The 27413-nt window shown below is 45.5% G+C and overlaps 1 protein-coding gene across 1 annotated transcript; it reads left to right on the forward strand.

Moving 5' to 3' along the window:
• On the forward strand, positions 1-26999 carry ift172 (intraflagellar transport 172). The gene is made up of 47 exons (XM_042300786.1): positions 1-211; positions 1129-1272; positions 1460-1572; positions 1680-1719; positions 1835-1900; positions 2019-2098; positions 2193-2280; positions 2443-2657; positions 2783-2906; positions 3059-3154; positions 3372-3533; positions 3998-4051; positions 4262-4365; positions 4736-4821; positions 6191-6303; positions 6620-6787; positions 7132-7268; positions 8124-8231; positions 9088-9172; positions 9668-9760; positions 9902-9979; positions 10123-10371; positions 10965-11043; positions 11252-11372; positions 12403-12547; positions 12787-12876; positions 13107-13204; positions 13904-14039; positions 14197-14313; positions 15485-15627; positions 16028-16121; positions 16379-16443; positions 17015-17195; positions 18758-18867; positions 20021-20150; positions 20353-20451; positions 20892-21001; positions 21772-21835; positions 22420-22506; positions 22604-22831; positions 22955-23071; positions 23177-23272; positions 23580-23639; positions 23980-24078; positions 24340-24493; positions 25826-25917; positions 26225-26999. The coding sequence occupies exons 1-47, from the start codon at positions 173-175 to the stop codon at positions 26312-26314; spliced, it is 5247 nt and encodes a 1748-aa protein (XP_042156720.1). The 5' UTR covers positions 1-172; the 3' UTR covers positions 26315-26999.
• Positions 27000-27413: the final 414 nt, after the last annotated feature.

A 27413-nucleotide genomic window follows, 5' to 3' on the forward strand; every position in this document is an offset into this window, starting at 1 on the left:
CATACGTGCCAGACAACTGTAACCAGGGTGAACGGATGTTTTGAAAAATGTCTGCCTCCCTTATCAACATAACCAATTCTAACGTTAGCTAACGTAAACAGCAGTAACTTCGGGATTATATTATAAAGACTACACATTATATCAGTTACATAGATTAGTATAGATTTCAACCATGCAACTAAAGCATCTGAAGACGCTTTTAACGCCCCAAGTAAGCACGGCCATTTTACTACTACAGTAGCTAGTAACGTTAACCACCACAGCTAACGTTAGCTAACAAACTAGAATGCTTTGATGACTAACGTTAGCTTGCTGCTAGCTAGCCCTAGTATGCCTCGATGTGTTATGTACTGAATTTTCTACCCCCAGCTTCACCGTAAATGTATATATTGCTGCCACCAGCCCCACATTGAAAGTCAGTATTACAGGATAGCAGTCTCTTATTTTCCTCTATCACACTAAACAGAAATCTCCACACTTAGTGCCTTTAGGTCTCCAACCTAGGCTATTGCTGTTATCTGTCCCTTCATCTCACAGCACTTTTCTCAACCTGGTCATGTCTTTCGGATGGTCTGATGGCACACACGTGGTGCAGAGTATACTGTCACTTAGGCACAGTTACTTGTTCAATTCCTACCTTAAAAGTAAAAAAGAGGTTTCTTCACCAGCGTCAATAATACAGAGTAATACAGATGTGAAATGTATACAACTGGATCCCGATGAGATTCGGTTTCATGTGGCGATATCCAGATGAACAATGTCTTTGTGCGTCTGCATTGCTTGCTGTTTGGGGTTTTAGGCCGAGCTTCTGTATAGCACTTTGTGACATCTGCTGATGTAAAAAGGCCTTGATAAATACATTTGATTGATTGATTGATTGATATCTAGCAAGCCTCAGCAAGTGTCCTTAACTAGCCAGATAACTTTTTTACTAACGTTAGCTAACTTATGTCCATTTTTTTTCTTCAACTGAAGGTCCTAGAGGTCAGGGTGTGTAGACTTTTCGGTGTGTGTCCAGAGGCAGGATTGAAGAAAAACACTGCCAGGTTCACTGAGGTTACAGCTAGTTACCCGTGTGAAGTAACTATACTGACATGGTATCCAATTTGTTGTCCCTTTTTACCACAGGAGGGAGCTGCAAAAGTGACTTGTATGACATGGGCACCGAATAATGGCAAATTTGCTGTATGCACTGTGGACAGAGTGGTCTTACTGTACGATGAGCAAGGAGAGAAAAGGGATAAGTTCTCTACTAAGCCTGCAGACTCTAAGGTTAGTAGGCATCTCAGTTGTCAAGTTTGACTATCATGTAATCCTCTCATCAATGGTGTACACACAACTTTTTGTCTGACCAGTTTGATACCGGAAGCTTTTCCCAGAAACACTCACACACAGCTTGCCACTGAATCTGGATTTTCCATAGAGTGATAATGGTCTTGTGAAATGTATCTTCTTGCAGTATGGAAAGAAGAGCTATGTTGTCAAGGCCATGGCATTTTCTCCTGACTCCACAAAAATTGCCATTGCCCAAACTGATAACATAATCTATGTCTACAAAATCGGAGAGGAATGGTAAGAATGCTTCTGGTATTTGTATTTAGGCTGGGTTTGGATTCACAGATGGCCCTCTCTACCATCTCTTTGTCTGAAGTGTGATGTTTCTTCTTTATTTCTCACAGGGGCGAGAAAAAGGTCATCTGCAACAAATTTGTACAGACAGTAAGTAATCACACATTTCTGGGATGAGATAGAACTATGTTCAAGCTCTCTTTTGAGTTACTTACCAAAAATGCAAAACAACAGTCAATTTAAAAGCAATCTCATTGTGTTTCAGAGTGCTCTGACTTGTTTGCTATGGCCAGCAGAACACGCTATCGTTTTTGGATTAACGGAGGGAAAGGTAAGTCATTTACACAATCAATGTTTTTTTTACTGCCAGTATTTTCAATAACAGGAAGTACTATGAGTTTTCAGAACATTGTGTTGGATCTTGATAAGTTTTGTTTGCTTCCTCCCAGGTTCGCCTTGCCAACACAAAAACAAACAAGTCATCTACGGTCTACGGGACAGATTCCTATGTTGTCTCATTGACATCGAAGTATGTGCCTTTCTTTTTCTTTCTTTAAACCCTCTCATTCAAAGTTATAGTCTGATGTTGTAGCTCTAATGCTGTACTCCTCTCTGTCTGCTAGTGTTTCTGGGAAGGGCATGCTCTCAGGCCATGCAGACGGGACTGTTGTAAGATATTTCTTTGATGACGAAGGCTCAGGAGAATCTCAGGTACTGTACCCAATACTGACATTAAATCATTTCAATGTGTCCCTGGGAATTTTCTCATAGTACTCCTTGGGTCAAACCTTTTGCTCTCACATTTCACTGTTAAAAAAAACAACATCTTATCAGGTAGATGCGTTGATGCATGTCTCTCCAATATTTTTACAGGGCAAATTGTTGACCCACCCTTGCCCACCATATGCCTTGGCATGGGGCACCAACAGCATCATAGTGGCTGGATGTGACAAGAAGATAGTGGCCTATGGCAGGGAGGGTCACATCCAGCAGACTTTTGACTACAGCCGAGACCGCTCGGAGAAAGAGTTCACTGTGGCTGCCACCAGTCCCAGTGGACAGTCTGTGGTCATCGGCAGCTATGACCGGTCAGTCTTCATTTTGATACATCAGTATACAAGTAATAAGCATGATATTACAAACGTATCTTACATTGCTTGGAAGCAGGAAGTTCTGAGTGATAAACTGTTTTGTTCAAATTATATAATTTCAGATTGAGAGTCTTCAACTGGGGTCCTCGGAAAGGTGCATGGGATGAAGCATCCCCTAAAGAGATTCCAAACCTGTACACCATCACTGCCTTGGCCTGGAAGAAGGATGGCTCACGCCTCTGTGCAGTGAGTAACCATACATGAACGAACACACCTGTTCACAACAGTAATGAAATACTTGATTTAGCTCCCAGTACTGTAGAAAGTAGACAACACGTTGCCTTTCACAGCTTTTGTGACAGCTTCATAAACATGTTTTTGTCAATCCCTGTGTTCAGGGTACACTGTGTGGGGGAGTGGAACAGTTTGACTGCTGCCTACGGAGGAGCATCTACAAGAACAAATTTGAGATGACTTATGTGGGACTGAGTCAGGTACGTTGTGGTATTCACCGCCTTCAGTTCAGAACGATAGCGGGGCACTGCAGTTAATCTGACGGGGTATGTTCAACTTCAGTCCTTGAGTTGTGGCTCAGAGACATGGTTGTATTGAGCTTCACTTATCATCACACCACCCTCCCAACAGTTCTTTGTCACTTATTTCCTTGCGGGTTTGAGGCTCTGACTTACTAACTGAACAATGTGTCTCCAGGTGATTGTAAAGAACCTGTCTACAGGGATGCGGGTGGTGCTGAAGTCCCACTATGGCTATGAGATAGACGAGGTGAAGATCATGGGGAAGGACCGCTATCTGGTGGGCCACACTTCTGATACCCTGCTACTGGGAGACCTGGCCTCCAACAAGCTCAGTGAGGTATGATAGTCTGGCCATTCACAAATCCTTTACTCTGCTAGTTCAGGTAATTCTTTCTCTACCTGCTCATGTGTGTGGTATACAGACTCAAATTTGAAGTGAGCCGTTGGAAGAATCAAGACACTGAGTGCAAGAAATGTTTTTTTTTTTATGGGCCACCGTCCCCTCCTCTGTGGGAATATTCTTCCGTATTGTCACAGTGAGAAACAAATTGCTCTATTGGAAGTTCCAAGGACTTGTTTTAAAAGTTCAAGGGCTGTCACGGTTCGGTGTGCTAATCCCTGTTTAACGGAGACTTCTCAAAGAGCCTTCACTGGAGCTGGAGTGCTGCTGTCGAAAATGACAGACATGCGCGATAACAGGCTGCAGTATGTATGTGTGTGTGATGTAGTGTAAAGCAGGAAGTGACGCCCACCGCACTTCGCCCCGGGTAAACAAAGACCCCTCTGCCGTTCTTTTTTCAGGTTGCATGGCAAGGCTCCGGGGGGAATGAAAAATTCTTCTTTGAAAATGAAACGGTACGATTCCATTCTTCTGTCCCTGTTTAGCCTTGTCTGCAGTTTATGTGCTGAAGTGAGGAGTTTTCAGGTTCTGCAATCCCAACTTATGAATAATAAAATACACGTCATGTCCCTGTTAACTGCCTGTCATTGCTTCTTGAACATAGGAATTCCGAATTCTCTCCTAATGGTAGGGAGTCGGCTGCTGACTGTGATGTGTTGTGTCAGGTGTGTATGATTTTCAACGCTGGGGAGCTGACGCTGGTGGAGTACGGCAGCAACGACATCCTGGGATCAGTGAGAACTGAGTTCATGAACCCACATCTAATCAGGTTGGCTTTCACTCATTCTCCTCGTAATGCATATATTTATAGCATATTATATTATAGAAAGCAGTTGCATTTTCGAACGTCACTGAGACATTTTTTGCTTGTCTTCTACTCTTATGTGAAGAATGGTCACTAGGTGGTAGTGTTGAGCTTTTGTTTGTACATGACAGTCGGGCATACTTTGAATGCATGAGAAGGGTAAGCGTTTTGCATGCAGCTGTCAAGTCCGTTTTCAGTGCGCCAAGTTAGTCATTACAAATCCATCCTAATGTATTCAGGCTGTCAAGATTGTCAGATTGGAGATATTTCTGTGCTAATGTTTGGATGTTCAGTTTTAACATTCCCCCTCTGCTTACTGTGTCTGCATCTCTAGTGTTCGTCTCAATGAGAGGAAACAGAGGGGGGTTGAAGGCAACAAAAAGTTAGCTTACCTGATTGACATCAAGACCATTGCCATTGGTAAGTGTGTGTGTGTGTCATGTCATGAATATGTGTGATGCTATGCTCCTTGAGATGGTGAACCGAGGACACGAAGACATGACTTCTGTGCTGCAGAAGGGTTGTCTTCTGGTCAAGGTCAAGCCAAGGTTATGACTCTGGTGCTTGTTGACTGCAGCTTTTATTCTCAGGCCTTTAGTTTTTCCAGAAATGTAAAATCGTGTCATGTGTTTTTATCTAGGTTATTACTATCTAGTGAAGGAATTTGCATCCAGAGTGACCGTGTGAAGTAATTGCTAAATATTTTAACTAAAAGTGTCGGTCACCTTCACTCCAAGGCCAAGTTCCAGCCCAGCCCTCCCATCCATTCTTATTTCCAGATAAAGAGAGTCTAACACATAAAGACGCTGACCTGCCCTTTTTGTGATGGATGATACCCATTCATGTAAAGGCAGGCAGGCGCTGCTCCGAGCGACTTGGTCCCCACATTGCTAGGTATTGATTAGGTAAACGATTGTTTGATTTTAGCGGGCCCACCCCATCGCTCTCTTACCCCACTCCTCCCCTCTCTCCCCTGGGGCAACTTAAGACGCTAGCGCCTGTGAGGGCCGGTAGAGAATGATGCTGAGACAAACAGGCATATGCCGCTTCCAGATAACGGGCCTTTCAATTAGGCGCTGACCTCATGGTGGGCGGGGTGGTGGGCGGCGGTGTAGAGTCTAAAGCACGGCCCAAGCCCAGACCCCGCCACAGTGCAGGGCTGAGCTGAGCGCCATCTGCCCAAGCCCTGTCCACTTCCTGTGCTAATTAAGTCCAGGCATGTCCTTCTGTCGCTGCCGAACAGTTTTTTTGTTCAGGTGGTGAAAATGAGAAACAACCTCCATCCAATTTATTTCTCCCCTTTGAATGACAGGAGCAGTTTCTCTTTTTTTTCAGTGTCGCTTCTCCCCTCCCTCCCTCCCTCTTCCCTCCCTCTTTCTTTCCCTCCCTCGCTCTGAAAGTGTAAATTGGAAAATGCTTTTTTAGCTTCTCAGAAGCTTGATTACAGAATAAAAGGAGAAGCGATGCCAGACCTCTCTGTCACATGATCCATTAGAGAATCATAGATGTTTGTCAGAGTGGATGTATACTACTGTGAACACTGACATATTCATATGGCATCATGGCTTTGTTCTGTACGCCCCTCACTTACAACATACCGTTTTATCTCATCTCTAGCAGATATATAGATATATAATGTGGCTTTAAACACGATACACCACCTACCCTCTTAGTACAAACTCTGGAGTTGAGAATGTTTTCCTTCTCGGTCTCTCGATGCCACCAGTCATTGATTGCTGCTACGACCTCGAGGCACAGCTCAGGTAATCTCTCTCCCTCCCACTCACAGTGGATCTGGCCGGCGGATACAACCTGGGAACCATCAACCACGACTCCAAGATTGACTGGCTGGAGCTCAATGAGACGGGGCGCAAGCTACTCTTCAGGGACAAGAAGCTGCGGGTGAGGCAGCAGCAGCAGCTCAAAGTAACGGGCTGCCTAGAGCTATGCCTGTTTGATGTGCTCGCCCTGGGCAAAGGATGCCAAGCATTTTAATTGGGAATCCCTTTGGGAGCTTTTGACTAAAAAGTGACTCATTGTACTCAGATGTTTCGCTATGGTTTAGAATTTGTTGTCGAGGACCCAGTAGAGCTGAAATTCTGGTTTTGAAAGGTGCATTACTGCTCGGATTTGAGTTTATTTGAGTAACAGACCTGCTTCTCTCTCTCTCTCTCTCTCTCTCTCTCTCTCTCTCTCTCTCTCTCTCTCTCTCCCTCAGCTCCACCTGTATGACATAGAGAGCAGTGTTAAGACCACAGTGTTGAGCTTCTGCTCCTACGTGCAGTGGGTTCCTGGCAGTGACGTGGTGGTGAGCCAGAACAGAGGCAACCTGTGTGTGTGGTACAACATCGACAGCCCAGAGAGAGCCACCATGTTCCCCCTCAGGGTGAGGGCAGGGGCGGGGGGGGGTGTCCGGCCAGCTCAAATGCTACTGGCGGGGCTAACGTTAGTCACCGTGTGGCTGAACTACTGAGCTGACTACTTTCTGTTTATAGACCTTGAAGTTTAATACCCAATGTGACCGACTGTGTGTCGCTCTTCTTTTTCACCCCCCAGCCGCTCAGAAACATTCATTTAGTAATGCCTGTGTTCTTATTGTCCTCCTCTGTCTTGACGAACCTTTGATTAAGTCTCTGAGTGCAGTGAAAGGCACACAGTGTAATTATCTCCTAGCAGGTAGAACTATAAGGGCTGAGAATAGGGCTGATTTGGCCTCTCTGTTTTCCACAGGGGGATGTGGTGGATCTGGAGAGGTCCAATGGTAAGACAGAGGTGATTGTGACTGAGGGGGTCAACACTGTGTCCTACACCTTGGACGAGGGCCTTATCGAGTTTGGAACAGCTATTGACGATGGCGACTATCATAGGTTAGTATATACCTTGTAAGAATGCAGTGGGTCTTTCGGAATGCACAAAAGTGGCAGCTTACAATGTATTCCAATTCTAGTTGCTGAATTGGTTTTTGATAAGATCCCTAATTGTGCAACATCCAGGGTGGAATTAATGTGGGTTTAGAATGCAACTATTTTGGTCCGCATTCCACACTCAATGCCGCCTATTTGAAGTGCATGTAGTCTATTTTGACAACTGCCACTTTTCTTCTTCAAAGAGGGGCTTAGGTGGTGGGGTCGTGGCAATGGGTGCTGTCGACCCCTTTCTGAGCGGCTGAATTTTGTAGAAAATTTTACAAGCCACCATCTTGACACTGTAGAGAAATGTGTGCATTTCAGAACATTTCATACAATGAATTCTATTCATTTGGCCATGGCTAATACTGTATTATCTTGCTCAGACATACTCACAAAATGAATACTGCTATATTCATTGTTTTGGGAATCTTAAATTCTCCCTGACTATGTAGCTTTTATTTTGGTGATTGTTAGTTCTCAAAGATTATATTATACAAATATATATATATAGGTCCATTATCTTTTCTACATACTTTGTATATGTACATATTTAGTTGTTTAAGTTTACACTGAAACATTTTTCTGTCCCGAAAATTCAATTGTACACTGTTTGGACTTAGGAGGACCGAAAAAATGCTTCGGCGGAAAAATCCCTGTGTTCAAACTGTCACCCTATAGCTGCAAAAAAGAGGGTTGTTTTTCTGTTGAATCTATTTTTTCTAGTTACACTTTGTTGCTCTCTCCTGCTGTGAGCTGTCCCTGTGGATGGTCCTGCTGTGTGACTCACGTGTGTGTGTGTGTGTGTTCCCTCAGAGCTACAGCGTTCCTGGAGACTCTGGAGATGTCCTCGGAGACGGAGGCCATGTGGAAAACTCTGAGCAAACTGTCTCTGGAGGCCCGCCAGCTCCACATCGCAGAGAGGTCAGCACAACGGGGGACCACACGCATACTGCGTCACTCATGCCTCAACATACACATACACACACTCCACTCATGTCGTCGTGCGTGTCCCCAAGGGGGCTCGGTAAAACCTAAACAACAGCACCGTTAGGCTTATCTTCTAATACAATCCTTTCTCTCGCTCTCTCTCCGTTTTAACTGGTGAAAAGTGACTTGCCTCCCGTGAAGACGTTTAGCCCGGAGCAGCCTCCTCAGTGTTTTTATCTGAGCTATGCGTACGTGACTGGGGGGGGAGAAATAGTACAGCGCTAAGCAGTTCACCCAGAACTGAGAGTACTCTGTGTCACGTTGAACGATGTGGCCCTGGCTAGAAAAAGCTATCTCTCTCAATAGGACTCACTTAACTTACTCTGGTGGTGCTTACTTAAGCTTTTGTGATTTTTTTTTCTTCTTTGTCTTTCGCTTTTTCTGCAGGGTGAAAGTTAGATTTGACTGTAGCATGGCATCAGTAACGCAGCGGCCGTTCATGATGTATGGGGGTTGATTTACATAAATCATGCAGAGGGGGGTAAAAAAGGTTTTGTCTGCAGAGGAGAATGTAAATGAAGGAGGGTAGGTAGCTAAAAAGAGATGCTCCTCTTTTGATTGCGAACGCAGCTTATTAGTGTGATGCAAACTTCCCCGAAAGCTGGTGATACAGGAGGCCTAATTTGGAAAGCCGTTGAAATGTTCACCCCGGCGCTGTAGCATGGCTGAAGGTTGTCGATAGAACACCCTTGGTGTTTGTTTTAGAGGTTATGTCAAGAGTTTTTTGTCTGTACACATTTGTTTTTGCTGCGCCCTCAGTGTGCCTTACGTTGTTTTGTGTGTTTTTTAGGTGCTTCGCTGCCTTGGGGGACGTCTCCAAAGCTCGCTTTCTGAACCAGACTAACAACATCGCTGACCAAGTCTCAAAGGAATACGTACGTACTGTAGTGTGTTGGTCTGTCATGCATCGCCGGTCCACACCTCCCTTCATAACTGGCAGTAGATATACTGAGTAGTGTTGGAGGCTCTAGTTTGGGTCCATCGTCATCCAGGCCCTGAGTTGGAGGCAATCCAATCCAGGTGTCCCATCTGGGGCCACGGGGCTCAGCCCTGGGTGTCTGTTGGGGCCCCTGTGTGGGTCTCTCTGCCCCCTGGAACATGGACACATTGGCACCCCTGCCAGCACAGCTGCTCCCTGACTGGCCAGTCAATCCATCCATTACATCACTCTGCTCCACTGGGCTATTAAACTCCATTAATGCTAATCACACACATGCATGCCCACACACGCAACCCCCAGCACCTGTTTACCATTGTTGAATGCAGGGCGGCCTGCCCCAGTCTGATAGAAAGGACATGCCATTCCCTGTAGCCTTTCAGAAACATGTTGAAGTTGGTCTTATGTGACACTTGCCTTGTCTAATCTCCAGGGTGGTGATGGTACCGAGTTCTACCAAGTCAAAGCACGCCTCGCCATGCTGGACAAGAACTACAAACTGGCTGAGATGTACTATATGGAGCAGGTAGGAGGGTGTAACTTGAATGTTGGAATGTCTGTCTAACACTATACAACTCAGTGAAGCGTTTGGTCTGTAGGGAAAGCATGAAGAGCCTCCCCAGTCTCACTTGGATGTGTGTCGATGTGTTGTGTGACCGCTCTGTAGAATGCCATTGATGAGGTGATGGAGATGTATCAGGAGCTTCACATGTGGGACGACTGCATCGCTGTGGCTGAGTCCAAGGTAAACGAACACTGAGAGACTGTACTACCCGCACACGGCATTGTTATTTTATCAGCTATCTGCAAAACAATTCATAATAATAACAGAGCTTTTCCCCCATGAAACTGTGCAACATAGCCCTTATTGAAGGAGTGTCTTCCCAGGGCCACCCAGAGCTGGACAACCTGCGTCACAGCTACTACCAGTGGCTGATGGAGACCAACCAGGATGAGAAAGCCGGCGAGGTCAAGGAGGGGGAGGAGGACTTCACGGGCGCCATCAACCTCTACCTCAAGGCGGGCCTACCGGCCAAGGCCGCCCGGTTGGCTATGAGCCGCGAGGAGCTGGTCACCAACTCTGACGTCATCAACAGGATCGCGGCTGCCCTCATCAAGGGAGAGTTCTATGAGAGGGTGGGTGTCATGACTGCTGCAAAATCACACCGCGAACTCGGCGGCTGTCGTTACACGAGGCTTCTTCAAGACGAGTATTGTATCCAGCGACAGAGTAAAAGTCTTGGAATGAGGTGAAAGGTTGCTTAGATCCCGCCATGCGCTCCTGATGGAGAGGCCCAGAGCGACTCGGAGTGATTGTCTCGCAATGTGATTTGTGTGTGATAGAGAAGTTGGTTTGTCTCTGGTAAGGCAGGTGAAGTTGGTGCAGAGAGAGACAGATGTGTTCTAGCTCAGTGTCTCTGTGTACAGCATGAACCTTTGTTTCCTGCCTGTGTCTCTGTGGTGGATGACTCCTCTCCTCAGAACCGATGTCAGGGAAAGTGTATGTCTGTCTTAATAAAGGATGTGTCTGGGAGGATGTTAGTCGGCCTTCTGTTTTTCTCTTGGTCTGCTCTTTTTCTCTTGCTCTCTCTCTGAATGTCTCTCTCTCTCTGTTTCTTTCTCTTTCTGCTCTTGAACCATCTGGTTATGGACCAGAGGCACTGTAAGTGACTTAATGAGAGGGAGGAAGTTGAGTTGAACTAAGTAACTTTCCTCTCTCCCATGATCAGGCAGGAGATCTGTTTGAGAAGATCAGGAACAACCAGAGGGCTCTGGACTGCTACCGCAAGGGTAACGCCTTCAGAAAAGGTAGGCCTGACACAGCACTGAGGGTGAATATAAGAATGAATATCGCCAGTGTGTAGTGGTTAGGACGAGACCATTCATACAGTATGTATTAGTTATTTCATTAATAGCCCAGTCATTATGTTGTTGACTGAGTTGGATATGAGTTTGGAGAATAAACTGTGAACTGTATTGACGTTAATGTAACTGTGACGTCTTTCCCTGAGCGGAGCTGTGGAACTGGCTCGTGTTGCCTTCCCGGCTGACGTGGTGAAACTGGAGGAGGCCTGGGGAGATTACCTGGTCCAGCAGAAACAACTGGACGCCGCCATCAACCACTATATAGAGGCTGGGTGAGTCAGCGCTGCTGTCTGCCCATCACGTACTACAAGGAGGGAGGGAGGAAGAGAGGTGTAGAGGGAGTGATAGAGTGACGGATAGAGATTAAAGAAGTTGGGAGGCAGGAGGAGGTGGTGTGAGGGGTTTGTTTATAGTGAAGTGAATGATTCATTTCCTGTGTAATCAAATGGAGGTGTTGTTCATTAGGCAGCGCAGGGCTCCAGTCCCGAGGGCAGGCTGCTTTAGATAGCACACTGGATGCTCATTGGATGGCTGGCCCTCTGGTAATACTGTGGTGGTCTGACTGACTGGCATAATGGGCCTCGCTAAAGCTCCATCCCCTACTAATCACTTACTGCTGGGAATCAACACAGGAATCAACTGAAGAAATAACCAATAAAAGTGGTTTGACAGGATTGTAACAATGAGTCTTAATTGCCATTCTAGTCTTAATTGCTCCCTGGTTGGGCTGGACATAGCCTATTAGTTGTTCCAAGTGGATGAATAAAGTTGCTTTGTATTGTATTCTTTGATTAGTTCTATGTCCTTTGATGGTGCAAACGCCTCCTCTCGCCCTCTCCTCGACCCCCTCTTCTCCTCTCCTCTATCCCCCTCTTCTCCTCTCCCCCCTCTTCTCCTCTCCTCTACCCCCCCTCTTCTCCTCTCCTCTATCCCCCTCTTCTCTTCTCCTCTCCTCTACCCCCTCTTCTCTTCTCCTCTCCTCTATCCCCCTCTTCTCCTCTCCTCTATCCCCCTCTTCTCTTCTCCTCTATCCCCCTCTTCTCTTCTCCTCTATCCCCCTCTTCTCTTCTCCTCTATCCCCCTCTTCTCTTCTCCTCTACCCCCCCCTCTTCTCTTCTCCTCTCCTCTACCCCCTCTTCTCTTCTCCTCTCCTCTATCCCCCTCTTCTCCTCTCCTCTATCCCCCTCTTCTCTTCTCCTCTCCTCTATCCCCCTCTTCTCCTCTCCTCTACCCTCCTCTTCTCCTCTCCTCTACCCCCCTCTTCTCCTCTCCTCTACCCCCCTCTTCTCCTCACTATCGTAGCTGTTCCTCGAAGGCCATCGAGGCTGCCATAGGGGCTCGCCAGTGGAAGAAGGCGGTCCATATCCTGGAGTTACAGGAAGACCGGTCAGGAGGGAAGTACTACCTGAAGATAGCCCAGTACTACGCCTCCATCCAGGAGTACGAGGTAAGAGGAGGGAGGGAAGGAGAGAAACGCAGCCTTATTCCGGCTGTTCTGATGAGTCAGGGGCCTTGCAACGTGGCAGCTGGCAATGCCTGCTTATTCCAGACCTGACTCCCTGCTGCCTATGTGCTGCATGTTTGCATAAATTAATTAAAGTATTGATGCATTACTTACCTAGAGCGCTGGAATCCACAGAAAGGAATGTACAGTATGTCTCTCTCTGTCTCTCTGTGCGAACCCAGGTTGCAGAGCCCCTGTTTGTGAAGGGTGACCACATCAAAGATGCCATCGATATGTACACGGTGGCTGGGAGGTGGGAGCAGGCTCATAAGGTATGCACCCTCCTCAATGTCCCATCTTATCATCTGGCTCACCCAGCTTAAAATGGCAGGCAGTTGATTGTAACAGGATACACTTCTGTGCTTTCTATGTTTAGTTGTGACAGGCCTGTGTGTTCTTTTAAAGTGGGATGTTATGCACAGTGAATTGGAATGACAATCACAGTGAGTTAAAGTGACGCTTGGTACGGTGTCCATGCACACTCACACACATTGTGTCCTAGCTGGCAGCGAAATGTATGACCCCAGAGGACGTGTCGACTCTGTACATCAGCCGAGCCCAGGACCTGGAGGGAGAGGGGAAATACAAGGAGGCAGAAAGGTAACCTCTCTTTCTTTCTACCTCATCTCTTCCTCCCCACTCCCTCTCTCTTCCTCCCCACTCTTCTTCTTTTCCTCTCTCTCTCTCCATCCTCTATCATTCATTACCCTCCTGTTTTCAACCCGTATCGACCAAAACCCTGCTGCCAAATTAATTATGGATTTTATCACGGGCAAGGTTTGCTGACATTGGGCTACAGGGGCCTGATTTAACAGTCACTTTATCCAGAACATTGTCTGTTGCAGTTCAGGTCAAGGTTCTACTGCAACAAATTGACAAACAAAAGTGTTCAATTGCTGTGCATTGATAGCAAATCGGACTTTAATAAGGTGCCCTGGCTGCGTTGTGTCTGAAACATAATCATTACACCTAACTGAACAACCCCTCTCGCCCTCTAAAGGAGCCTGTGCCTTTCCATATTAGACAGAGTCATCTCCCTCACACGCTGCCAGCCTGCCACAAAGACCGTGTGTCACCACGTGCCCCCAACTCTGTGTCATCCCAATACCTGTCTATTTTATTGATCTCTACTGTGACAAATGTGGAGCAGAATTCATCGTCAGCAACTTCATTTTGTGATGAGAAGTTATATTTTCTGCTCGTGCTTAATTTGCGGTTAATGTAATCAGAGATTAAGAATGACTCCATTTTAGTGCAGAGCAATGCAATCAACTGTGTGTGTGACTGGAATATCCGCAGGCTGTTTGCGACAGTGGAAGAGCCGGACCTGGCCATCACCATGTATAAGAAGAACAAGATGTTTGACGACGTGATTCGACTGGTGGCCAAACATCACCCAGACCTGCTGTCTGAGACTCACCTGCACCTGGCCAAGGTCGGAGATAGGGGGCGCTGTCGAAAGAAAAAACATAAATATCATATTGGTATCAATTTGAAAAATATCTTATGAGAGGGGCTCGATGTGGTTTAGATTAGCCAGGATAATTAGTTTGTCAGGTTACTGAGTCTGCGTTGTCTAATATTTATTCCAGGAGTTGGAGACAGAGTCCAGGTTTTCAGAAGCGGAGTACCATTATATGGAGGGCCAGGAGTGGAAGGGTGCAGTCAACATGTACCGTGTCAACGACATGTGGGAGGAGGCGTACAGGGTACGTGTCCACGTTAGAGCCTGACCGATATGTTTTTTGTGTGTCTGTGTGTGTGTGTAACGATATATCGGTCGGGCTCTAGCCCACATCACGAGTTGACTTTCGTCTCTCGCTGAGAGTCCCTGAGATGGTGAGTGTCTGTGAACAGCAGGACAGTGTGACAGTGTGATTATGACGCCCCTGGCTTGGCCTGTAATGCCGTATCGAGGACAGTGGTCTGTGCGAACACAGCAGCACAGGATGGACGTGTTACACTGCAATACCTCTCACTGCTTACAGGCCTCCTAACACTCTCTGTAAAAACATCACCACCTGGCTGCAACTCTGCTACTTCGGCTTCCTCCTTTCTGGCCCTCCACTATACTATAGAGGCACATACACTGAGTGTACAAAAACTTAAGAACACCTTCCTAAAATTGAGTTGCACCCCTTTTTCTCCTCAGAACAGCCTCAATTCGTCGAGGCATGGACTCTACAAGGTGTCGAAAGTGCTCCACAGGGATGCTGGCCCATGTTGACTCCAATGCTTCCGACAGTTGTGTTAAGGTGGCTGTATGTCCTTTGGGTGGTGGACCGCTCTTTAAACACACGGAACACTGTTGAACTTGAAAACCCAGCAGCATTGCAGTTCTTGAAACGCTCAAACTGGTGGGCCTGGCACTTACTACCATACCCTGTTCAATGGCACTTGGTCTTGCCTATTCACCCTGATTGGCAGACATACACAATCCATGTCTCAAGGCTTAAAAATCCTTCTTTAACCCGTCTCCTCCCCTTCATTTACACTGATGGAAGTGGACGTAACAAGTGACATCAATAAGGCATCATAGCTTTCACCTGGATTCACCTGGTCAGTCTATGTCATGGAAAGAGCTCCTAAAAGTTCCTAATGTTTTGTACACTCAGTGTAAACGCACACCCTCTTTAATTAACACTCAGTTGCACATCCATTTATTAAGAGCTTCACTACAGAAATGCCATTCCTCTTGCTCTCTCTACAGCGATCTCCTCTCTCACAGTTCCTCTCTCCTTCACTCTGTCTCTCCCCTATTTGGCTCGCTCCCTGCTCTCAGCATGTGCAGTGAGCGACACGTGAGGCGGTTGATGGTGGGAGCTTCGGGCGTATGAATCTGTTGTTCCTAATCCTCTTCCCCTCCTACGTGTGTGGCAGGTGGCGAAGAGCCACGGGGGAGCCAGTGCCCACAAGCAGGTGGCCTACCTGTGGGCCAAGAGTCTGGGAGGGGAGGCTGCCGTCAAACTGCTCAACAAGTTCGGTCTGTTGGAGACCGCCATCGACTTTGCAGCAGACAACTGGTGAGCAGATCAATGCACTGGACTGCACTTTACTGTACTGCCTGGAACCCCATGCTCTTCAATATTGCTTTCATGTTTACGAGGTGATTAGGAATGTCCCTGTAGTCAAGTGTCCATCACTGGGAGGTACTTGAAGTATCTGATGTATTTGTTCTCTGATTGACTCAGTATGAAGCCTATGCAATAGCCTGAAATGTTCAGCAACACAGAATTTGAAAATGTCTTTATTTTCGCTTTTATTGTGGTGTTTTACTCATAGTCTGAAGCATTGAATACTATAGGCATAAGCTGTTTAAGACCTTCCCCATTCGTTCCTAGGACTCAGTATTGATGAAGCTGCTATACCTCTGTGACCTTGACTAGGGAACTGGTTTTGACCCTTCTCTTGTCCTCCTCCCAGCGCCTTTGACTTTGCCTTTGAGCTGGCTCGACTCTCCACCAAGAACAAGATCCCTGAGATCCACCTGAAAAACGCCATGATGCTGGAGGATGAGGTAACATATATATAAACACACACAAACACACACACACACCACTTCCAACTCCTCCCAATCTCAGTCACACACTCATTGTCATTCAAGGTTACTCTGCAGCTTGCATCGTCTCAAAGATTCAAAAATATTTACTCCGTTGCCTGCCCAAATTTGGGTCTGAGCGCAGTGTTTCTCCCTTCTCCAGCCATTAAATGTCACGCATGCATTATTAATCCCTCCACCACCGAGCACTGAGCCGTGATGTTTCATTTTTCAAGGGCAAGTTCGCCGAAGCCGAGTTGGAGTTCATCAAAGCGGGGAAGCCAAAAGAGGCAGTGTTGATGTAAGTGTATCAGGAGCTTTTCTCTTGTGGCGTTGGCATGTGTCCCCTACAGAAGTCAAAGCTTCAAGCCTTCCTGAGTCGACTTCAAAAGGAGCGCTGGTGCCAGCACAGCTCTTGCCTCTTCCCCTTCACAACTTCCCCTGACTTCTCTGTACATTGGTTATAGACCACCTATTAAGTGAGTGTGAGATGATGTGGTGGTGCAGGCAGACAGGTTTGGTTGGAGGGGAGCTCAACTCTCACACAGGTAGCAGAGGAACCCGAGCCCTGTCACCGAGACTGTTTGATGTCTGCTTCCTGGAGAGGGGTGGGGGTGTATAGGGTGGGAGAGAACTGTACTCTATACTGTAGACAGACCTACAGTATGACAGGGCTACTGGAAGATCACAACATTAGTGTTTTTAGTGGCATATCGTCTGGCTAATGTAAACTGGAGTTGGAGCCCTTTAATCTGTGAATAACAAGTATTTCAGAGAGTGTTTGCTGTCTGCAATCTGATAAACAAAACGTTGAACTTGAACCTGTAACAACACGAGGGAGGTTAAATCACAGCCCGGTGTGTCCCTTACAGGTACGTCCATAACCAGGACTGGGTTGGAGCCCAGAGGGTGGCGGAGGCCAACGACCCTGACAGTGTATCAGACGTGCTGGTGGGCCAGGCCAAGTTCTGCTTCGAACAGAAGGACTTCCAGAAGGCTGAGGCCTTCCTCCTCAGGGCTCAGAGGCCAGAGCTGGCCATCAAGTACTACAAAGTAAGAGACCTGGTGTTTCTCAATATGCGTTACCGTGCTCCGATCACGCATATTAGAACACGGAACGGCAAATTTCAACTGAAAATATTCCCAGGATTGTTGAATTGTTGTAACCACTTAAAAACCGCCACAAAATGTATTGCAAAAAATGGTGGCTGGTGTTGAGCTGAAGCGAGTGAAAATCTTCTCTGGCTTCGGAAGAAAAAGTTGCCTACTCACATCTCATATGCTGCCTGACAATATTTGATCTCGACACATTTAATTAATACATGCTGTGTTCATTTCGACATGTTTAACTACCTACAATGTCCACTGTAGCATGGGAGTGCGCAGTGCTTCTCAAATGTACATTTTTATGCATTCTACTAAACAGTCTCCATATAGATGTCCATTAAAAAAAAAATGTTTTACTGGTACCGGGGGACCTTCAGACACCTGTGGGCGACCAAGAGCAAAACAACCGACATGTACAGTGCCTTCGGGAAGTATTCAGAACACTTGACTTTTTCCACATGTTGTTACATTACAGCCTTATTCTACAATGGATTCAATAAAAAAAGTTCCTCAGCAATTTACATACAGTACCCATGGAGTCCACCTGTGATAAATTCAAGTAAGGAGTAAGGAGGTCGAAGGAATTGTCCCTTGAGCTCCAAGACAGGATTGTGTCGAGGCACAGATCTGGGGAAGGGTACCAAAACATTTCTGCAGCATTGAAGGTCCCCAAGAACACAGTGGCCTCCATCATTCTTAAATGGAAGAAGTTTGGAACCACCAAGACTCTTCCTAGAGTTGGCCGCCCGGACAAACTTAGCAATCGGGAGAGAAGGGCCTTGGTCAGGGAGGTGACCAAGAACCTGATGGTCATGTGGAACAAGTCCAGGGCTCTGAGTACTTTCTGAAGGCACTGTACGTGTTTGGGAGAGTCTCACCTTTCCACAGAGGGTCATATGAGCGTGTAGCCCAAAGTGTTGGGACGCTACAGGCAGAAGTTGGTAGATCGGCTGTACCGACTTCAGACGAGTCCCAAGGCGCTCGTAGAGCAAAACAGAGAAATCCATGGTGTTCGTCTTTCTATAGAGGGGTCATAATAGTTTGTAGGCCAACCTGACGACTTTGTGCGAAGACCGATTTTCGTGATGTCTCATGGTCTGACAAACACCGCTCTAGCTTTGTCACCTTTCACTACAGCTGCGGAAGTGCAACATCGGCAGATACGGGGGATTTGAGAAGCGTCCAATGGAACTAAACAAATATCTCTAGTTTAAACTGACAGATTTTTATGGGGATTAATGTGTTATGTTAATAAAATTTCCGCGGAGGCGCGGACATCGACTCTAGAGTTTTTTTTTTTTCAATCAAAGGGTTCATAATCTAGTCAATTCACCATTCCCTGTGTTCTGCTATCTGGTGGTAGCTTTACAGAGAACACTACAGGTTAAACAGAATACTGCGCTCCGCAATGTTTTCATTCCATAATTCACACTGGTTGTTTTGCTGGATGTGCTTCGCAGAGTTTGGTGCCCCCCGGGTACTTGAGTGTTGTTGTTTTGTTGTCACAGGACGCGGAGATGTGGAGTGATGCCATGCGGATCTGTAAAGAGTACCTCCCCAACAAACTGAGCGTCCTCCAAGAGGAGTACGAGAAGGAGGCTGCCAAGAAGGGCTCCCGGTGAGCAAAACACACAATAACACCTGTGTTTTTTTACATCACATGTTCCTGGTTATTTTAACGTTTTAATAACTCTGTTTGTGGTCTTGGAGAGGCAGAGAAAATGTGTCTGAATGTTACATGTTAAACGAGAAGGAGAAGAAAGAAAGGGCTATGTACACACTGTTGTGATGTGGTCTGTTATTAATCTAGATGCTCATTGGGTCGGTGCGTTATTAAAACATGGCAGCTTTTATCCTAAATTAAATCCATAATGAGCAGCTAATTAAAGTGCAGACACGCAGCGCCTCTATCCGTCTCCGACCATCATTTCCCTGCTTTTAATGACTTGTGGGAAAACATCAAAGGCATGTCAAAAGGACAGGGGAAAAAAGGAAAGTAGGACATTTATTTTGCACAGTCTTCAGTTCAGGCCCCAATTGAGAGTAATTCGGCCCTCTTGTACTGTCAGTCATGCTCAATTGAGAGCCAGAACTCTCTAACACATGTTGCCTTTCACTTTGACTCTTGTCTCTGTCTTTAACATCACAAGGGTTGGGTTTGTAGCGCAGTGGAGGAGAGATCTAAGATTTTAACGGGGTGAGTCTGTGTGCAGGGCACTGTGTAGAGCAGGGGTGTCAAAGAGACGGCCAACAAGGGGGTCCAATAGGGGGGTGAAAACAAACTCAATATACTTTAAAATGACTAAAACCAAACCGAAATGGTGTATATATGATAATGGACCTACGTTCATACAGTTTCCTGAAAAATGTCCAGCTCGCTAATAATCACTGAGGTGAAAGCTAGACAGTCAGGGAGCATTAAAAAAAGATGGATAGAGGACCATTTTTTGCACGTTTTGACAGCGAGAAAACTTAACACATTTTCAGTGCGGCCATCCGGACCTCGATGAAGACCGAATGTGGCCCCCGGGGGCAAAATGTTTTGTATTTGCCTTCACAGTAGTGTCTTAGAATACTTCCTTAACTTTAACATCAACAGACATGTACAGTTTTATTTCTGTTCTTAGAATGGGCTTCCAAGTCTTTCATTCCAGCTCTGTTATTCCCTACACATCCATCTGGTCCCTCGGTTGCTTAACAATGCAGCTCAGTTATAGTTAATTCATAGTGCCAAGGTTCTGTGTCTGTGTGTGTTCTGTGTGTGTGTGCAGAGGGGTTGAAGGCATGGTGGAGCAGGCCAAGGAATGGGAGCTGTCTGGGGAGTACGCCCGGGCTGTGGAGTGTTACCTCAAGGTCAAGGACTCCACCAACGGGCCCCTTATGGAGAAGTGCTGGATGAAGGTGCACAAAAGAACTTCCACGACTTGCAATGAATGTCACTATAACCTAATCCACACGTGCTGTCCTTACAAACCGACTGGTGTATGACACAAGCCTCTATCTGTGGCCTTGGATGACTGTCGTGCCATATGATGTTCCCTGTGTGTTTCTGTGACCCAGAGTGGAGTGCCTCATTGTTTCCTGTGTATGTGACCTTCCATAGGCTGCTGAGTTGGCCATCAAGTTCTTGACCCAGGAGAGAGCTGTGGATGTCATCCACTCTGTGGGCCCTCGCCTCACCCAGCTCAGGAAGTACAGCGCTGTAAGTCACCACACACTTCCTGCTGTTGATCCCTCAATACTAACAGGCTTTTGATATTGATTATTTAGTGTTATTTTGCAAATGCATGGTTTTAGGCTGCTGTATGTCAACAGGTATGTGAAATTTTATTGGAAAAAATGCTTTTTAGAAAGTATATTATTATTGAGTGTAGCAGATTGGTATCCAACCAATGATTTTGTAGACAGGACCCCTGTGTCGCTGATACAAATATTTATTGGACAAAACTACATTTAGAAACAGCTTTTTATTAATCTAAAGGTGTGTGTGGAGGCCGTTCTGCCAACGGAAAGCGATGGTTTTGGTGCGAGTGTGTTGATTGAAAAAAAGACTTCCCCAAACCAAGGCGTCCATGTTTTATGCCTCGTCTCTGGCGTCCTTCAAGAAATCTTTTGAGATTCCAAATGTTTTATTTTCCTCAGGCGGCTGAGCTGTACCTCAACCTGGACCTCATTAAGGAAGCCATAGATGCATTCATTGAGGGAGAAGAATGGAACAAAGCCAAGAGAGTGGCCAAGGAGCTGGATCCAAGGTGAGCCTGTCGGCCAGGCCCACCACTACGGCTCTGCCTGGTCGCCCCTAACAACAAGCCTAGCCGGCTAGAATACCTCATCTGGCATTAGGCTACAGAAAGAGAAAACACACAGAGGCCTCACAGGCACCCGTCAGCTGTTGCTGCCTCTTGAAAACAACACAAGGCCTAGGACAGAGGTAGCTCCAGACCTCCAGTTAATGAATGGGATGAGATTCCTGTTTCATCTATTCTGTATGTTACATTATAGTCATTTAGGATCTTATCCAGACTGAATGACAATAGCTAACTTTACAATGGTTTAGTTATTTATTGTACATTTTGTTGAAGCCTATTCGATTAGACAATGTGATTGCGAAATTCACACGGCTGTTGTCATGCTTGACTTAGCCTTGTCTCAACATCCCTGCTTGCTCCCACTATTTAATGTGATGCCAGTCTCATTATGCTGCTTTAGTACAGTGCATTTGTGTTGTGATTTGTCTATCTGGGGGACTATTACATGGTTGCATTGCTTCCGTGTACTCCAACTCCTGAACAGTCATCCTACATAACGGAGGATCATTTACTTTCCTTCTACATTGTGTGTCTGTCCTAACGGCTCTGTCTGTTGGAGGCTTGAAACACTCAAAACATTCAACTCTGGCTGAAAATTATAGTCCTCATCATATACTGTAGCTGTTTTATTTGATTCTTGATTGGTTTGCTGTTTTCAAGCGCTTTGAGATTAAGTTAAATACCTTTTTTTTAATCGTAATATATTCGTGTAGGTTTGAAGATTATGTGGACCAGCGATACAAAGAACACTTGAAAAACCAAGGCCAAGCAGATTCGGTAAGTAGCTACAATTGAACGATAATACGTATCGCAAATAATAAGCCGATTTCTCAGTCGTGCTTAGCAAGTACAGTATAACTTACAATATCCATTTTTTAGGAATAAGCTTGTGATTTTTGCGGTGGTGTACTGTTAAGACGTCCTATCATGCCACAGCGTATGCCCACCTCTAATTCCTCAACTCTCCCTGCCTCGTCCTGCTCTGCCCCCCTACTGTTGGTAGGAGATCATTGAGATGGTGGCCTATATTCCATCCACTCAGAAATCAGAGCTGAATAACAAAATGGATCCACAGTCCTTGTTCTCTATGTTTTGCCACATCAATGTGGCTCAGTAGTACTGATGTCTCTAAGAGAATGGCATATTTCGAGGGACTGTGCGTATTGTCTACATAATGCACCAAGACTTCATAATGTGGGTGTTTGTAACCATCAGGCTGGTTTTGAGACGTGTTTCAGAAAGCAGACTATTACAAGGCTTCATACCATTACCTTATAAAACTACCAAATGTCCTTCTGTAGTAGTGTTTCTAGATAAGTGTATACTCTTAACCACTAAATGGTGATCTTCTCTGGTTTTAGCTGGTAGGAGTGGATGTCATGGCAGCTCTGGACATGTATGCTGAGAGAGGCCAATGGGAGAAGTGCATAGAGACGGCTTCCAAACAAGTACTGTGTCTACCGTCAACACGAAATTGTCTTTCATCCTTTTCGCTGTATCTTCAGTTTCATTCCCTTACTGTTTTTATTTCTGTAATATTTGTAGAGTTACAAAATCCTCCACAAGTATGTGGCCCTGTACGCCACCCACCTGATCAAAGAGGGCCGTGCAGAAAAGGCCCTGAATCTGTACGCTCAGCACGGAGCCCCAGCCAACCCACAGAATTTCAACATCTACAAGAGGATGTTCCTGGACCTGCTGAACCTGCTGGGTAGAGACAGCGCTGAGTCCTTCCGCATGTGGGCTGACCTGAGAGACGTCATGCTTCTGCTGGTGAGTACAGGACCAGAGAGAGACAGGGGACTATAGTGACAGTATCTGGTCACAGTGTATAATAACCATATTTGATGTGTATGGGTCCTTTTTTCATGGTCTCGTTGTCTAATCTGTTTGCAGTGTGAGAACCTGACCAAGTCTTCGGATGCCAACTCTCCTGCCCACGAAGAATTTGAGCAGATGCTGCTGATCTCTCACTACTATGCCATGCGATCCGCTGCCAACGGGGTTGACCTGGTATACATACTGTACTCATCTTTTATTTTACTCAGCCTGTTTTTGTATAGTATTAGCTGTGGTACACACTCACATCCCCCATCACTCTCCTCTCCATCCCTCCAGGTCAGCGTGGCTGCCAAGCTGTCCATTTCCCTGCTGCGCCACACGGAGCTCATCCCAGCTGACAAGGCCTTCTACGAGGCAGGCATGGCTGCCAGGGTAAGATAACTGCTCATATGAGCCTCAGCCAATCACGGGAAGCAGAGAGGGGCTTGGGGGGGTTGGTGTTGCTAGCCCCATGGGAAATATTCGGCTCAATGTCCCCTGAGTCTGTCTGTGCTCCAGGTATACCCATTGGAGGGGTTATGAATCATTTTGTGCCTAAACTGGATTGTGAAGTAGCCTATCGTCCCACGTTCAAAATGAAATTATTTGTGGAAATGTAAAATCAGTTTTTTTCAACTTCATTATTGGCATTTAGTTGTGAATGTCAGGTTGATGATGATAAATGTGATTCTCTCTACAGGCTTTGGGCTGGGAGAACATGGCCTTTATTTTCCTCAACCGCTTCCTGGATCTGTCTGATGTGAGTCTCCACCCAGCTTTACCTGAGGGGGTTTCACCTCAGCGTTAACTGAGGTGGTTTCACCTCAGCTTTACCTGAGGGGGTTTCACCTCAGCTTTAACTGAGGGGGTTTCACCTCAGCTTTACCTAGAGCTGCAGACTATTTCATTGAGCATAAAATCTTCACAAGTAGCTTATATGATCTATAGCAATATAGATTTCATCATAACAACAGTGGTATGAGTAACTATCCCACATCACATTTTTGCTTTATCCATTGTGTTTTAATTAGATTGTTTGAAGAAGAGATAGTGAGTGAATGTTGTCTTGGTGGCTGTTGTCTGTGTTGTGGTGTTTCCAGGGGATAGAGGAAGGAAACTTAGATACTCTGGACCACTCTGATTTCCAAGACACTGACATCCCCTTCGAGGTTCCTTTCCCTGCTAAGCTACACGTCACTGTAAGGCACAAATACATTTTTTGCTGTGTCATTATAATGTCTTATAACATAACATGACAGGTCTGAAATGTTGTGGTCATGTGACTGCCCTGTGCCAGTGTTAGTTTGATAGCTCTATATCATTGTGTGGTTAAATTGTTGGCTTTGCTATGTAACTATATAATGACTGTGTGTAATGATGCTGTACTGGGACTATCCTGTAACAATAGGCTGTGATTGTATTATTATGAGGCTGTTGTTGATCTTGTTGTCGTGTCCCAGGATGCCCAGCGTGAGGAGATCCGTGACTGGGTGTTGACGGTGTCCATGGACCAGCGGGTGGAGCAGGTGCTGCCCAAAGACGAAAGAGACACCTACGAAGCCTCTTTACTGGCAGCAAACACGGGCATCCGCTCCCTGCCCTGCGTCATCACAGGTAGGTGGGAGAACCCCCCCTACAGAGCACCTTACCGTCTCTATTTCATTACCCTGGTATCTGGGACTGTACCATATCTACTCCAGGGGCGTGAAAAGTCTTGGTGGGTTTTTATGAGGGAGCAATTACTGGAGAGTCTTTTACCTTGGATAATTATTTCATAATTGCCATGTTATTACTGTTATTTGCTTGCATTCACATGGTTTCATATGAACCCCAACATATGTGGTTCTTCAACCTAACTAGTTGATGGGAGGTGAGAGTGTATACTGTACTGGTAGGCAGAGCAGAGGTGCTGTCCAGGGTGCTGACTCCTGCTTGCTCAGAGGAGGCCTGCGCCAAACCTAAATGACCGAGTGAAAAGAAGGAAGCCTGTACAGAATACAAATATTCCAAAACATGCATCCTGTTTTCAGTAATGCACTAAAGTAAAACTGCAAAAAATGTAGGTAAGAAATTAACTTTTTGTCCTGAAAACAACATGTTATGTTTGGGGCAAATCCAACACAACACATCACTGAGTACCACTATTCATATTTTCAAGCATTGTGGTGGCGGCATCATGTTATGGGTGTGCTTGTCATCGGCAAGGGTGTTTTTTTAGGATAAAAATAATCGTAATAGAGCTAAACACAGGCAAAATCCTAGAGTGAAACCTGGTTCAGTCTGCATTCAAACAAACACTGAGAGACAAATTCACCTTTCAGCAGGACAATAACCTAAATCACAAGGCCAAATCTACACTGGAGTTGGTTACCAAGACGACATGGAATGTTCCTCCGTGGTCTGATTACAGTTTTGACTTAAATGGGCTTAAATCTGTGGCAAGACTTGAAAATGGCCGTCTAGAAATTATCAACAACCAATTTGACAGAGCTTGAAGAATTTTTTTCAATAATAATGTGCAAATATTGTACAATCCAGGTGTCCAAAGCTCTTAGAGACTTACCCAGAAAGACTCACAACTGTAATCGCTGCCAAAAGTGATTCTAACATGTATTGAAATAGCAGAACATGTATTGAAAAAAATATTTCATCCATTTTGAATTCAGGCTGTAACATAACAAAATGTGGAATAAGTGAAGGGGTATAAATACTTTCTGAAGGCAGTGTCACTGACAAGACACAGTGGCGTATAACCGCTAGTTTAGAGTACAGAGATGCAGTGCTATCCAGAGATACAGGGACAGACTGGTCTCCCACAACACCCAGAGGAGTGTGTTGTGTTCATGGAGGCAGTTAACAGACCCACGTACGATGGCAGATCTGTTAATTGGTTGACTATTAATATGAATGCAATCATAATGAAAGCTCTCTCTCTATGCAACCCAGGCTATCCGGTCCTGCGGAATAAGATTGAGTTCAAAGGACCTGGCAAGGCAGCAAACAAGGATGACTGGAATAAATTCATAATGGCCACAAAAGTAAGGAGTTTTTTTAATGTTAGCTCTGGAGTCTACATAACTGTGCTTGTTACCTCCTCTGCTGATTTAGCTGCTAGTCCATCAGCCCTTAACCACATGAAACACTTGGTTTGATTTATTATGAATCCACATTTTTGATCACGGGCACTCACACAGGTTTAGAATGTTACACTGTGTAGAGTTGAGTCCAAATACACACTCGCGCGCGCACACACACACACTCACACACATACAGTCTTCGTTGTGGTTCCCTGTATGTGTGTGATCTGATATGTGATTAGCTGGTCTGTGTGTGTCCTCCTCCCAGACCACTCACAGCCCGGAGTGCCAGGATGTGCTGAAGTTTGTGAGTCAGTGGTGTGGAGGGCTCCCCGCTTCCGGCTTCTCCTTCCACTGACAGGACCAGGCTGCTGAAAACTTCATCTCCGCCCAGTACCACACACCAGCGTACCCAACACTACAGTAACTTACCATCTGCTCAGAGCCACCGCCTTCTCTGAATTATTGAATCCATCCTCGCTCCTCTCCATCTCCATCTCTGGTTTGGTTTTAGTGTTAAACAGTTCACATTATTCCATAACGATAGACTGATATGAGATGACCTGCTGTGTTACTGCTTCATTCATTTCTACAGTGCTGACATCAGCGCAGTCCGTACCGGCCTCCCATTGGTTACTTAGCCCCTGGTGCCAGGTTCCTGTGTCTATATCATTCAGCAGAAAAGTCCTCCTCTATTCTTTGTGACCTTTGTGATGTGTGTATCTATGTTTGAGTTTTTCATTCCCATTTTCTCTTATACTCCTGGTAGTGTAGGAGGAATGGGGTAGGCTACAATCAACGTGTGTGTTTCTATTTAGTTGAGAGACTTTAAAGATGCCTTTACGCTTAAGGTGATGTATCTTCATAATCAGAAGTGCTGTTATCTGTAATTTGTGTTCTTTGTTCTGTGTTTGTGGATGATAGGAGAATTTATCATAATGCACTTTAGAATTCTGTATTGGCTTTATGTATTGTTGGTTTTTATGCAGTTTTGAATGTATTTCATATGTTGGAAATATAGTTCAATAAAAAAATATTCTGAACCAATTTCTTCTTTATTAGACTTATAATATAAGTAAATGTATGTCCACCTGGGAAATGACTATACCATTAGGCCCCATTGTTTTTGCTAATTTAGTTTGTGTTCCCATCCAAATACGGATCATTGACTTCTTCCCATGATAATATAAATATATTTTTATGAACATTTTTATTTTAAGAGATTTCAAGTGCTTGTGTGAAAATGATAAATTCACAGAACCGAGGTCAGCACAGCCGCTGTGTGATGGGCAGGTCTTGCATTGAGTGAATGTATCTCCTCAGAAAGAGCACCGAGATATCGTCTTTGTCCAAATCTTTCAGGGAACCCACCCTACGTTTGTCTTCATACGTGACAATGTTTTTTTCCTCAGCATCTTTCTATGTTGGTTATTTGTTTAGGCAGCCTACCATTTTAT

Source organism: Oncorhynchus tshawytscha, linkage group LG18 (genome assembly GCF_018296145.1).
Source record: "Oncorhynchus tshawytscha isolate Ot180627B linkage group LG18, Otsh_v2.0, whole genome shotgun sequence".
NCBI classification, from domain to species: domain Eukaryota; kingdom Metazoa; phylum Chordata; class Actinopteri; order Salmoniformes; family Salmonidae; genus Oncorhynchus; species Oncorhynchus tshawytscha.